Source organism: Danio rerio, chromosome 16 (assembly GCF_049306965.1).
Source record: "Danio rerio strain Tuebingen ecotype United States chromosome 16, GRCz12tu, whole genome shotgun sequence".
NCBI lineage: Eukaryota > Metazoa > Chordata > Actinopteri > Cypriniformes > Danionidae > Danio > Danio rerio.
Genome location: NC_133191.1, coordinates 10,057,694 through 10,071,465, shown reverse-complemented (window position 1 = coordinate 10,071,465; position 13,772 = coordinate 10,057,694). Strand labels below are relative to the sequence as shown.

The following is a 13,772-nucleotide window of genomic DNA, read 5'->3' as shown; positions in this document are numbered from 1 at the left end:
ATTCCGAACAGAAACGGTATAAAAAGCATATCCAATCGCAATGATATAACATAGATTGTTATAAAGCCACAGTCACATTAGACTTCTCATTCTATTGACTTACATTTATATGTGTGAAAATGCATCAGACGTAAATTCATGAGACCAATGAAAAAAAAAAACATGATCCCTTTGTACAAAAATTTAAAACACTGAAGAACTGTTTATTTTAGCAGTGTTGTTTCATCCTGCCCCTTTTTCGTAGCACCGTTAGAACAAATGTTGCATTCTCAAAGTCTAGTGTGGCCCTGGCTTTTATCATTCAATTACTTGTCAATAAATTTGAATAGTTGTCAAAAATTGTCAACCATGTTTTCAACACATTCATTCATTTTCTTTTCGGCTTTGTCCATTTTTTAATCTGGGTTGCCACAGCAAAATGAACTGCCAACTTATTCAGCATATGTTTTACACAGCGGATGCTCTTCCAGCTGCAACCAATAACTGGGAAACAGCCATACACACTCATTCACACACACACTACAGACAATTTAGCCTACCCAATTCACCTACTATATGTTTTTGGACTTGTGGGGGAAACCAGAGCACCTGGAGGAAACCCACAGAACACGGGGAGAACATGCAAACTCCACACAGACATGCCAGCTGACCCAGCCAAGGCTCGAACCAGCGACCTTCTTGCTGAGAGACGATCGTGCTACCCACTGCGTCACTGTGCAGTCCCCGTCATCACTATTTACTCAGATTTTTGAGTAAACAGTAAGCCCCGCTGGCAACACCATAATGCTGCCATCTCTCTAAGCCTCTGCTTTCTATGCGTTCTGCATTTGAAATAATGAACTTGAGCTAAGTTGTGAGTGCATGAGTTGAGCTATGTCTTCTTAATTTTCTGTGTCATTATTTATAAAACAAAGCATACTAGTAAGAGGCCAGACATTTAGTGGTGAACAATTAAAGGCCATTGAGGGCAGGCATTTTGAGGAACCAGGAAATATGATAGTCAGTTTTATGTTAGCTGAGTAGAAGAATAAATTGAAGTTAAGATATGTAAAAGAATAACGCTTTTTTTTTTCAAATTAGGCATGAGCACGCATTGTTTTCCACGCTATAAACACAACTAAGCCTATTTTTCACCAATCTGATTTGAATACAGATTCGATTCTGTACATTTGAGAATATATCTTTATCTGTTGTGTTTATTATGGAGTGGTGCTGGAGTGTGCTTGGAGTGAGAGAAAACCATGATGCTCTGACTTTCAAAAATCCGTCCTCAGTCCTGCCAAAATTACACCACCCCATTCTATTGACAATCTGCTTTGCTCACACACTCTACGCATTAGGGTTGGAAATAGACCTGTAAAACCATTACTGGAGAGTATTTGCACTTACTGAAAGGTGCAGTTGGTGATTGTCTTCAAAAACATTTTTTGTTGTGCTGGTTGAAAGTCTCTTCACAGTCTAATAGTAATGATTAAAGTAAATGATCTAAATGTATTTATATGTATTTTTATATTTTGGGTAAGGCATAAAACTAAAAATTGTTCAACCAATTATATAGAGTCAAACCGACATGTCTCATAATTCTGATAAGTAGCTGAATCTGTCTGTCAGCAAATGCAGATTTGAACAACTGCGCAGCCGTTTGTACGCATCTCTGCCGACCACCGCGCATTCAGGAGAGGGAGAGAGAGCATGTGTGCGATCGGTAAAAACCTGCTGAATCAAAACTTTTGAAAAACCTGAATCAATATTGGAGTTACCTTTGCACGCTGGAGAGAGGATGACACCATGACTTTAGGATTTCTCTCAGACAGGTAATGTTCTGTTTAAAACTGTTTTAGCTTCACGCAAAGCTGATGTAACGTTAGATGTTGTTGTTACAAATGGGTTTTATCTTCACAAAAGTGTTGTTCAGCCACTAAAATCTTCCGATGAAAGATTGATAAGACCTTTTACAGCATCGATAATGTAGATTTGATTTAGTTTAACACCAAAACGCAAGTAAATACCGCTATTCTGCCTTGTCTCTCCCTATATTGTTTACCATGCAACTCTAAATACTCACTCTGAAATAGCATGTCAGTTTGGCTTGTTCGCCGCCGGACAAAGCACTAGTCGCTTTTAACACATGAGGGGTTCTTTTGCAGTGCTCGTATTTAAGGAGGCGTGGCTCTAGACGGCAGGGGAGGAACTGTGATTCAGAGATTTATGCTAAGCTGTTAGCATTGTGGAAGATCACCTACAGCACCTTTAAGCCACATACCTACTTTTTAGACATCAGAGAATAATTGAACATGTTGTATTAACCCATCAACCCATTTTTATAATTATTAAGGTTCTGTACTTTCAGTAATGCCCTTGCTTAATCATTAAATAATTTGAATCAATAAATTATTATTTTATTTATTATATCTAATTATCTCTACAGATGGCGATGCTATTCTCAGCAGACAGAACTGTATGCGTCTATGCTAACATTAATAATAAGTCTCACATGTCAATCTAAACATATCGGTAGCTCAAATAAATTTCACCTCTATATAATTTGTTTCAGCTTTTCAGCAATCCACTTAAACCATTTATCATGGTTTAGTAGTTTGTGGTGTATTGATTTAATTACAAACATGGGATTTATTAAACAAAGAGTTCTTTCAGAGACCATACACATATTTTATGACTTCAACCGTTCAAAGAAATACACAGTATCTGAGCTGTTTCTTTGGTATGTTTAACTTAAGCATATTCATTAATTATTAACCGAATTGGTGAAATGGCGACATGACAAAAGACTAAAGAGTAATAGCAATAATAGTAGTAATATTGATCATAATAAAAAATGCCAAAAAAAAAATTAGCAAATCTGGGAATCTCATTTAAATTTGAAAAAGTCAGCCACATGAAATCAAACTGCATGCCCTCAATAACAGGGGTTTGGCTGAACTGTGGACAGAACAGAATGGGAGCGGCCACACTGACCTGTCAAACCTGTTCCTGATGGGCACGACTCCAACATGATTCTCTTACAGTATGTGTTAGTCCTTTGTTCAACCTGGGACTGTCCAGCTTGATCAGGAATGGCAGAAACAACGAACCCAGCCGCTACTTCGTTTCCAGCACCGACTATTTCTTTGCCTCTTGGTGTGGAAATATTGAGAACGTATTCTGGAGCCCTTATTTGTTTGGAAGTTGTAAGTGTTGCTGTTTATATTGATTTCAGAACTCACTGGGTTAAAACTGTATCATTCATAATTAATGATTAATTTTGATTTGATTAATACAACACACACTTTTATATTTGGAATTCAAAGTAAAAAGCAGTTTATTGAGTATTTTACTACTCTAAGATTACAGATTACTAGATTTATTATGTATGTACACACCAATTCTAGTATTTTAAATCTTTGAAATGAGATTACCTGTTAGTTAACTGTGGTTTAATAGTAAATGTACATGATGGAACATTATTGCTTATTTCCCTTCTCTTTTTTCCCAATCAATAGGTGTTTGGAGCACTGGTGTGGATTTTAGTAGCATCGACAAACGTGTCTGTGCCACTGTTGCAGGGATGGGTGATGTTCGTGTCAGTGACCATGTTCATTTGTTCATCTGCATACCTTGTCTTGTTTCTGCTGGGGTTGGCTGACAAGATTAACACCGACTGGAATTTCATAGTGAGTTTGTATTACTTTACAGCTCTGCAGATCACAGTGTAGATTGCTAGACATTAATTATTAGGAAAGTTCCAAAAGTACAGTGTGGGTTAGCACAGGTCTCAAGGTGACAGACTTGCTAGAACCGGAAATAGCAGTACTTGGAAGATTTGCTTAAGGTCATTTTTTACAGGTCACTTTATAAGACAGGATTTGATGTTAAATCAAAATGTTCATTATTTTTGTAATATGTTTGTCACTTTAAAACCTTGTTGGAAACTATGCCTTTTATTTTGACTTTATTTTTGTAAAATTGCATTTAAAGGTAAAGCAAGTTTATCTGTGTACTCAGAAATTGTAATTATTTAAAGAAATATTTGTTTAACAAAGTTTTTTTTCATAATAATTTTAATAACTAATATCTAATAAATTATTTGTTTCATTTATATATTTGATATATATTATTATCAAATCAAATCAGGCCTTTATTTGTCTCAAACACTTTCGTATAGTGAAATTGAACCCCCCCCCGACCATGCACAAACATCACAATTTTCAGGGAAAGACAGGTCACAGGAGCTAGCATTTAGAAGGGGAAGTAAGATACATCTGGACAGTTAGGCCAAAAAAACACCCTCTCAGCTTGCTCTTGATTAGGGCAAAGTGAGAACAGGGAGGAAAAACACAGCCTGATCTTGGCATAAGCACACCGGCAAGACACTATTATTATATTATATTTAGCTAAAATATAAAAACAGCTTTTATTCTAAAATAAAAAAGACTTTCCCCCCAAAAAAACAAATATTACCGTAAAATTCTGTGAAAATATTCTTGCTGTTAAAAATCACTTGGCAAATGTTTGAAAAATAATTAATTGAATTGAATATTGAATTCCTTCAAACTGTATGTTCTGTTGACCCCCCCCCCCCCCACCTTCATTTGTTAGTATGTAGCTTTAATAGCACATAAAAATAGTGATTTTTCGTCTTATATGTGGTGCGAATTCACTACAGCCAACAAATTAGCCCCATGTTAAAAATGTACAAATATTCTCTCTCTGTACAGATCCTCATGCTAAGTCTATGCTAGCCTACCATTTTAAAATTGCACAGCACTATCCCTGATTATATCACCTATTAAAGTTGTCTATTTATTTATTTATTTATTTTTACTATCTTATTTTATAACATTTTGCAGTTTTTTTCTCGATAATTTTACTATTTTTTTTGCATTACTGTCAATATACTAGGTTGTGTATCTAGGGTTTGATGAAGTGGTTATATATATACCACTATATATATATATATATCTTTGTATATACAATGACTTCTGTACTTGGTATAAAAATAAAGGGAAAAAACTTTTATTGTTTATAAAATGTATCATTATAAATAATTTTAATAAATTATATTATTCTAGTGACAGCCTAAGCTGACAATAATAGTGCAATAAGTTTAATATTCACATAAAAATGAGTTTAAAGTCAGTGGGAGATATTCAAATATTATATTTAATACATCTTGTAGTGTTATATTTAGCATTAAGTCCTTCTTGTTGTTTCTTAGGCCCTGTTGGAATAGGGAACATTTATTTTTAACAGTTTTGTATGCCAAAAATTAGGTCCTTGGCCTTAGCAAGATTTTGGAGTCAATAAGCAGTTTGCCATGCACGAGTACCGTCTCTACACCATCATTCATTTTCATGGTTTACCAAGTCATGGTCTAAGTAAAATATTTGTCAGTATTTAATTAAAAGTTAATCATAGTTCAGTTATTTAAACAACTGTATTGCTCTTTTTAATAGGTGTTCAAATTTAAAACTCAAAAACATTTACCCTTGTTACGTGAATCTTTTTTATTGCTTTTCCTTTGCTCACAAATGAAATTTTGATGATTATTTTTCATGTATCATTGTTAAATTTGATATATTTTTCTAATATCATCTTACAGTAAATGCAAATAAAATTTTTTTTTGATCTGTTTAATGATAAACTCAAATTGTCATTCCATTGTGTACAGGACATGTTCTACCATTTCATCGCTTTGCTGTTTTATTTTGGTGCATTTTTACTGGAAGCTACAGTTTCTTCTTCTGCGGGTGTATATGGAAACACCACATGTATACAGAAACCCCGTGGCAATATAATAACATTTATGGATCATCGAGAACACAACATTAATGTTGCAGCTACGGTGAGTTAATGGTACATTTCTTATTCCTTTCTGCTTTTTATTGTAATGTTCAGAAAAAGACGTTTTTGTTTTGCACATTCTATAACTGTTTTTCAAGTTTTAGTTAGGTAATGGTTTCAGATAAATGTTTAAATTGCACACCAAACACTCACTCACTACCAATTTATTGTGGTTACAACAGGAGAATCAATGGTGTTTTAATAAGACAAGAAACTTATGACTAAAACTTCGATATATGAGTCTTAAACAACACTGGCCTCAGATTATTAGTGAGCAGACGTTTTATAAAGCTTTTATGGTGCTCAATTTTGATGCCGTTTGTTTGATTTAATGTCATGTGTAAACACTGAGACTCCTAGTTCAGTCAAATTATACATTGTTAGTTGTCAAGCAGAAGTGCTGAACCACAGTAATGCCTTTATGAGCAGAAAGAAGCCAGTGCTGAGTGTCAGTTGAGTGGCTGTTGTTGTGTTAGTCAAAGATGTGCAATCAAAGTCATGTTTAAATGTGTGTGTCTGTGTATCTTACAGGATGTATATAACGTGCTTATTCCTTTCTTCACAGATATTTGCATTCATAGTGACTGCATGTTACGCCTGTAGCATGATCATGGGCTTCAGGAGATGGAGAAAATAGTCCACAATGGAGCATACATGATCAATTCATGAGACTAATGTCTTCAAACGTCAGCTGGTGGTCAGAGAGGACCTTTATTTTCCAGCAGTTATTGAGTTGGTGTTTAGATTTATTTTTATTGTGAATATGTTCTGTATTTATTATTATGAATATTTATATTAATATAACTTTACATTAATTTTAATTATATTGTTTATATTCCTAAAATCGCCACTGAACAAATGTCAGGTGATATGTGCTGGATATATGTGTCTGTGTGGGGGATGGGCAACTTTGGTCCTTGAGGGCCATTGACCCTTTTTACTTATCTGGGTTTCTTAGCAGTGGAAGTCAACATAGTTAAAACTCAGTGAATTGGAGAGTACAACAGATACATGTTTTGCATTCCTATTTGTTCAAATAATAAAAGTAAAAACTCAACAATAGTGTTATCAAGGCTTTTAGAAAAAGGAAAACATGTTGTGTGAGACTGATAATGGCAACCAGAAGAGAGAACAATTTCAAATGTACTCTATTGCCCAAAGGCGCTGCATTAAAGGCACCTAGTAAAAGCGATTAGTTTTTTTGTAAATTGAGCCAAAGTTGATATAATGCAAAGTATGTAGTTGAGTTTTTTAAACTTTTAATGATTTAAGATGCTGTTGACTGTTAGGGTGTACTCACACTAAGTACAGTCAAGTGGTACTCACTGCAGAGCAACTTGGGCAGAGCTGAGCTCCAGTAAGGGGAAGCTTGAACTCCAGCTCCTCCTTCCTTGCACTTCTTCTACAAGTGATGTCACTGGGGTTAGGGGTGGGTGTTAGCATTAAAACAGCATTAAGGAGGAGGAGTTAGAGCTCAAGCGCCCGCCTCATTGGAGTGCAAGTGGCTCTGCAGTGAGCAGTGTCTCAGTACAGTTGCCTTGAACCGGCCAAAGCAAGCTTGTCCACCCTCCCATCTCCTCCGACGTCCAGCACTCACATTACATTCACGCCTGAGCACTTACGTCATCAATGATGCGCTATTCAGTTTAAGACGTGCTCTCGCTCAGCACAGTGGAGATTTCTTTTTCATTTTAGTCATTTGGGATGCAGTGACACGCAGTCAAATATTTCGCCGAACAGATCCGCCACTTTTGACGCTCATAAACAATCTTAGGCCCCGTTTACACTGCCAGTTAAATGTGACCCAGTTTCGATTTTTTGCTCATATGTGACACAGATCAGATCTGTTCTATGACTGTGTAAACACGAAAAAAGCCCATGCATTCGGATATTCAGAGATCGGTTTCAGGCCTCCTTCATATGTGGAAATAAATCAGATATAGATTGGATATGTGACAATGCGACTGACATTAAACAGGCAGATCGGATTTATTGAGGCACTGCGTTTTGTACATCATTAAACTTGTGACAATGTGATGCTTCTCCGCGGTTTAATGACAGAAAGAAGAGCGTATGTGGAGATGCCGACGCGGTAAACAACATCAGAGGAAACGCAGAGGAGGAAAGTGGTCAGTCGCCACAATTTGCTCCCACCAGATCTGAGATCTCTCTCGTACCCACAAATCCCTCAGAATGGTGGAGGACATCATTAAGGCATATAAACCATAAGTGAAGTTTATGTATAAACAAATTTCGAGAGGATCAAGTGCTTATGATTGCTAGCGGCTGGATCCGCATTATCCATTTCACTACGCTCCAATCAGATGACTCCTAAACTACTATAAATTCCCTGGGTTTTATTCCATTGCTATCTTCGTTTTGAAGAGTCCCCCCTTCCACCCCTACTCCTCCTTCTTAGATGGGTGACACGGTGGCCCAGTGCGTAGCACTGTTGCCTCACAGCAAGAATGTCTCTGGTTCCAGGCTTTACCAAACCAGCAGACATTTCTGTGTGGAGTTTGCACTTCTCCCCGTGCTCACGTGGGTTTCCCCCGGGTTCCCCGGTTTCCTCCCACCGCCTAAAAACATGCAATTAAGTGAATTGAATAATCTAAATTGGCACCATAGATATGCTTCTAGTACGTAGTTATCTTCAAGAGCAATCACTTACTGTTCATCGGTTACTACAGCAGGGGAGTTCTCGAGATCTACCTGAGCTCAAACTCCCCTCCCGCCTTGCAACGGGAAGGAGCCCTGGGCTCGAGGATCTCATGAGCTCAGGGCTCTCTCCCGGGACAGCATGCCAAACAAGCTTTTATAATTAATCATCAGCTAAGTGTGAACTCTTAAAGCTCAAGCTGCGGTGACGGCCATTTCCCAGCTCCTCCGCCTCAAAATCATTTTAAAGTTGGGCGAACTTCGTGTTGTAACTTTTGCTTTTTGTCGCTATTAATACACGCACTGCGGGCTACACATAGAACAACTTTATTATCTCCAACATCAGTGCACACACAGGCAAAAGCTACATCTTGAACTACACACACAGCTCAGGGCTATACCACTACATAACCTGCATGGGGGTAAATCTGGACCAAACCATTCACTGCTTATACTACACTTCGCATATTTCGCACAGCTAAATACAAGACAATTTCTTCCATCGTGGCTAGTGTGGCACAGATGCTAGAAACTGCCTTTATGCATGCGCGACATGAATTGTATGGCAAGTGTAAACGCATGAATTGGATATGGGTCACAATTAAAACAACGTGTAACCAGACATGCAAACAAATCAGATATGGGCAACAAATTGGAATTGGGCATGAAGACCTGGCAGTGTAAACAGGGCCATAAAGTCCTCTTGCTGCAAGAATTATGAGGTTTGCTAAAGCTGCAGCTGTGGTGCAGTGAGGGGTTTGCGTCTTTAATAATCTACGGCAGTTTGCGTTCATCGAACAGTAAGAATGATTAATAAATCCATATCAAACAGGCCCTCAAAAGTCACATCTCGTCTTCAGTGAACCACACTCTGGCATACCTCTTCCAACCAGGCCAGGGCCAGCCAACTAAACAGTGCCTGAGCCCGATTCAAAGCACTCACACTTTTCAAACGATCTGGAAAATGGGCATGGTTCGGATAGCATAGTGTGAGTACGCCTTTAAATAAGCCATAACCATCTTGTGAAATGGTTTCTTGTCCTACAGAGATCTTACAGAGACTAATCAAACACTTGAACAAGCTAATCAATAGCCAGTTACACTGTCAGCGAGGCCACAAGCAATGAGGCCAAAACCATGCCATGTTTCAATTGTAGGGCCAATAGCTCACAATACAGCATGACAACCCCACCCTAAGTATGCCACCAGAATCAAAAAACAAACAACCCACTCAGATCACAAGAAAAAAAGTCTAATTAGAATCACATACAGTAGATAAAGCACACCATCTCATCATAAAACAATCAAGATGAAGACAACTGAAGCGAATAAAATATATGTGTGTGTAAGGTATATATAGATATATCATTTAACACTACAGTAAAGTAATTTATTCTCTTCAGTTGTCTTCATCTTGATTGTTTTATAATGAGATGGTGAGCTTTACCTATGTGATTTGACTTTTTCGTGTGTTCTGAGTGGGTTGTTTGACTTTTGATTCTAGTGGCATACTTACTCACTGACTCTAAAGTTAGTTGGCATTGTGTTAGTTGCCGTTGTGAACACTGCTTTGACCATGAGGAATCTTAATAGCTTTATACTGTTTATATCTGTAGCTTCCTTAATTGGTAGCAACATTTTTTTAAACATCCTCTTTCGGCAGATGTCATCAAGTCTCGTTCAGACCCCTGAAGGGTGACTGGCTCAGGCACTGCTTGATGCCGTGTTCACGCTCCACAATTTTACCCCAGATTTTCACTCACAGACAGGTTTTGTTAACTCGCAGACAAATGCCCAAAATCAGAAGCCCAGTTTAAATTATCAAAGATGTGGTCTGAGAGAATTGCACATGTGTTGTTGATGTCCGTGAATATTTGTCAGGCTAAATATCTGGACCTGTTGGCGATTCAAAACCATGCTTCTGTGAAATGAGTACTGACTGAAAAACACATCGGGCGATGACCTACAACCAATGAGAGAGCAAGAGACAAGGCAGTGGGGAGTTCTGAGAGAAGTTGCAAATCACAATCTCAGAATAATTAAGCTTAACCATAACATTTAACAGAAACAAACAAGACACATTTGCTTGACCAGCTGCAGCAGGAAATTGCATAATTATTTATTGACCTCCAACTCTTTGCAGAACACACAATCCTTATTCCCTGTATATCCCCATCATTTTTTCCTCTACAATATTTAGTCCTTTTTTGCTCTTACCTGCAAAATGGCACACAGAACATTTGCATGGCAAATTATTAAAAATACTTATTGCAAAGTACCATTTCAGGTCTTTGGAACTTTTTAAGACCACAGTTGCCCTTCCCTGGTCTATACCTATTTCAGGTTCAAAATGTAACTGTCACCCTGATGACATTAGAAGCTGATGTTTGGGGATGCACAACCACTCAACTGTCAGCACGGAGATTAAAATGTTCCCCCATGGCATGTCTTTGGGTTGGGAGAGCACACACTTCTGTGAGGACAGAAGTTCTCTTTTGAGAGACGTTAGTCTGAGAGAATGGTTTTGATTTAATGCCCTAACTTGTGATAGAATTGTCTAATGTTTATCTTGTTTAAGGTGTGTGCTAGAGTTGCTTATCAAATCACTCAGTTAAAGTGCCTCCTATTATGAATGGGAGACTTACATGCACTGATGTGCATACAAGGGCAAAAAACACTTTCATTAGCCTCTTTCACACAGTGAAACCAGAAAATTCCGGAATGCCTTTACCGGTAAATTCAAAAAAGCGATGTTTACACAGGCACGGATGTTATCTAATTTTTCCGGAAAAAAACGTTCACACATTCATTCCAAAATACCGATAAATTATGATATCATTAATCAGAAATGAGCTCTAAACGGCTGCGCTTGTATTTGTAAACATTTGACTACATTACAAACTCTGTGGATGGATCAGTATTGTGAACAACTTCGATGAAAACATTTAGAGGAACACTTTCACATGTTGAGATGTACATAATATGTGTGTGTGCTGGCACTCACTGGCTGCTTCACATGCACACAGACGTCAAGCAACTGAAGGAAGCAGAGCTTGAAGGTAAACAAACAGCGGTTTATCATAACCATCTTATCGATAATTATTTACACAGTTGGCATTAAGAAGGAGCTTAGAAATGTGATCTGACTAACATCTAGCAGCTAAACGTGTCTGGAAAAATAATCAAAAACTTTTACTTTGATAAACAAAGAGGATGTGAATGCTGAATGTTCTGATTAGTAGACCGCTCACGTCGGCGCGCTCTTTCTGGCAATCTTCCTTCTGCGTTCACACAGCGCAGCATTCTGGCAAATTACCGATAATGTTACAACTTCTCTTTCCAGAAAATAGCTGGAACGAATTTACCGGTATTTTCAAAAAGAGCCTGTTCACACATACAGACCTTTCCGGAAAATCACCAGCAATTTTATGAAAAGGTCAGTATGTGTGAAAGGGGCTATTGTCTTATAATTATAACCTTATTATTCCAATGACTCCAATGTGATTTTTCCTGACCTTTGATTTGCATGTCACTAATCTGCTGGTGATTGGTCCAATGACCAAGTCTGTTGTGATTAGCCTACTACACGCAGCACTTGTTTAAAACGCCTTATCAAGACAGTGTTAGAGCAACAAGGAGCCTTGGTACAGAATATACAGTATGTGTGAGCCCAATGCAGGAATGTATTGATAAAGCACTCCACTCTGTACACCAGCATATTGCTCTTTTCTTCATCACAACATCAAGTAATAACAACAACATATATTCAGTATTAATCGAAAAAGTGGCAAAAGTTTGAAAAAAAAAATACAGTGGCATGTGCACAAGCTTGTTTTTGAGATTCTTTAGGTCATAACTGAATCTGATCCCTCACAATCGAATACAGTGTTTGAGGAAGGGGTGTTCAAGTTTTCCCAGGTTTTGTTTTGTTATGTCACAAAGAAACAGCTAAAGATTCAAATGATGTGTGATTCATTTAAATGACTCTGAGTTGACTCTTGATTTTAGGAGACAATATCTTTACACAGGGTGCACTTTCAGATTTAAAACTCAGCTGGATGTTTTCATTCACTTAGAGCTGTGTTACACACTGCATGGGAGGCAATTTTCAAAAACCCATAATAGGGGCTCTTTAACCGTCGTGCCTTGATATACTTGAGTGAACTTGCTGGAAATGTTTTGGGTAAGCATATGGTGGTGCGACAAAATTACATCACCCAGGATAATCACTGTATTAAAGCAACTAGGCTCAGAAAAGTGTATTTTGTTTTAGTTTAGCAATTTGGTTGTCTTGTGCTTCAAAGATGTTTATTTCCATTACTTTCTTTTGATATTTGGTTTAGTGCCAACAGATATTTGGTTTGTTATATTTACCTGTTTGATTTTTGCTACTTCCTCTCCTCCTGATTAACTGACATTCATTTTGATATACTTTAAATATTTTTTTCACTATAAAAATCTATTTAACATTTCTCACCAGTATTTGTATGCAATAAATATTGAGATTGATTTGATAATCAGTTGTTGTTCTCTTTCTTGCCTGACCATCTTGGCCACCACACCACCAAGCCATTGTAAATACAATTTGTTCTCCTTTAGTCAACATCACCCAGGTGATAACAGCTTGTTTTTATGACATATCAAGGAGTGCTTTTGGTAAATTATTTATGGGTGGGGTGGCAACAAAGTGTCACTGCATGGTTTTTGTGAACTCATACTGCTTCAACAACTTTATGCTGTTTGATTTTAACTAGCAAGCAACTACCTCAAGCTTTAATTTAACCTTAATTTCATTTAAAAAATATTATAACACAATTTTCTACAATCGCCATGACAGTTTTTTTTCAATACATTTAACAAGTTTTCTAAACTCTTAACGCACCAACACACCTAAAACACACAAATGATAAAACGGTTAATTTCATGCTCAAAATCACACATTGTAAACTAAACCTCCAAACTACTTTTCAAAATACAGTAATTAACACAATACACCATGTCTAACAAAACACTGCAAACATGTTTTAACATCAAATAATGATTCAAACAACTAACACATGTTCCCCTTCGGGAGGGTAACTTCAATGCTATGTGGAAAAACTTCCACTATGGGGATTTCGTTCAGAAAGCCAATAATCTGAAAGAGTATGTAAACGGGCCAATGAAATGCTATTGAGTTGGCAGCTTCAGCCTGCGCAGCTGATGCTCGTTGCAATCAATTTGGCAGTATTAGCACAGCGTATGCAAAGCTGAGCATCCTTTTTCACTTCAGA

The 13,772-nt window shown here is 37.4% G+C and overlaps 1 protein-coding gene across 1 annotated transcript; it reads left to right on the top strand.

The window, feature by feature from the left end:
- The first annotated feature begins 3,024 nt into the window (after positions 1–3,024).
- mal2 (mal, T cell differentiation protein 2) lies at positions 3,025–6,898 on the top strand. The gene is given in 4 exon segments (NM_001135977.2): positions 3,025–3,188; positions 3,501–3,671; positions 5,669–5,842; positions 6,407–6,898. Coding segments are annotated over 4 exon segments (531 nt in total). The 5' UTR covers positions 3,025–3,074; the 3' UTR covers positions 6,479–6,898.
- Positions 6,899–13,772: the final 6,874 nt, after the last annotated feature.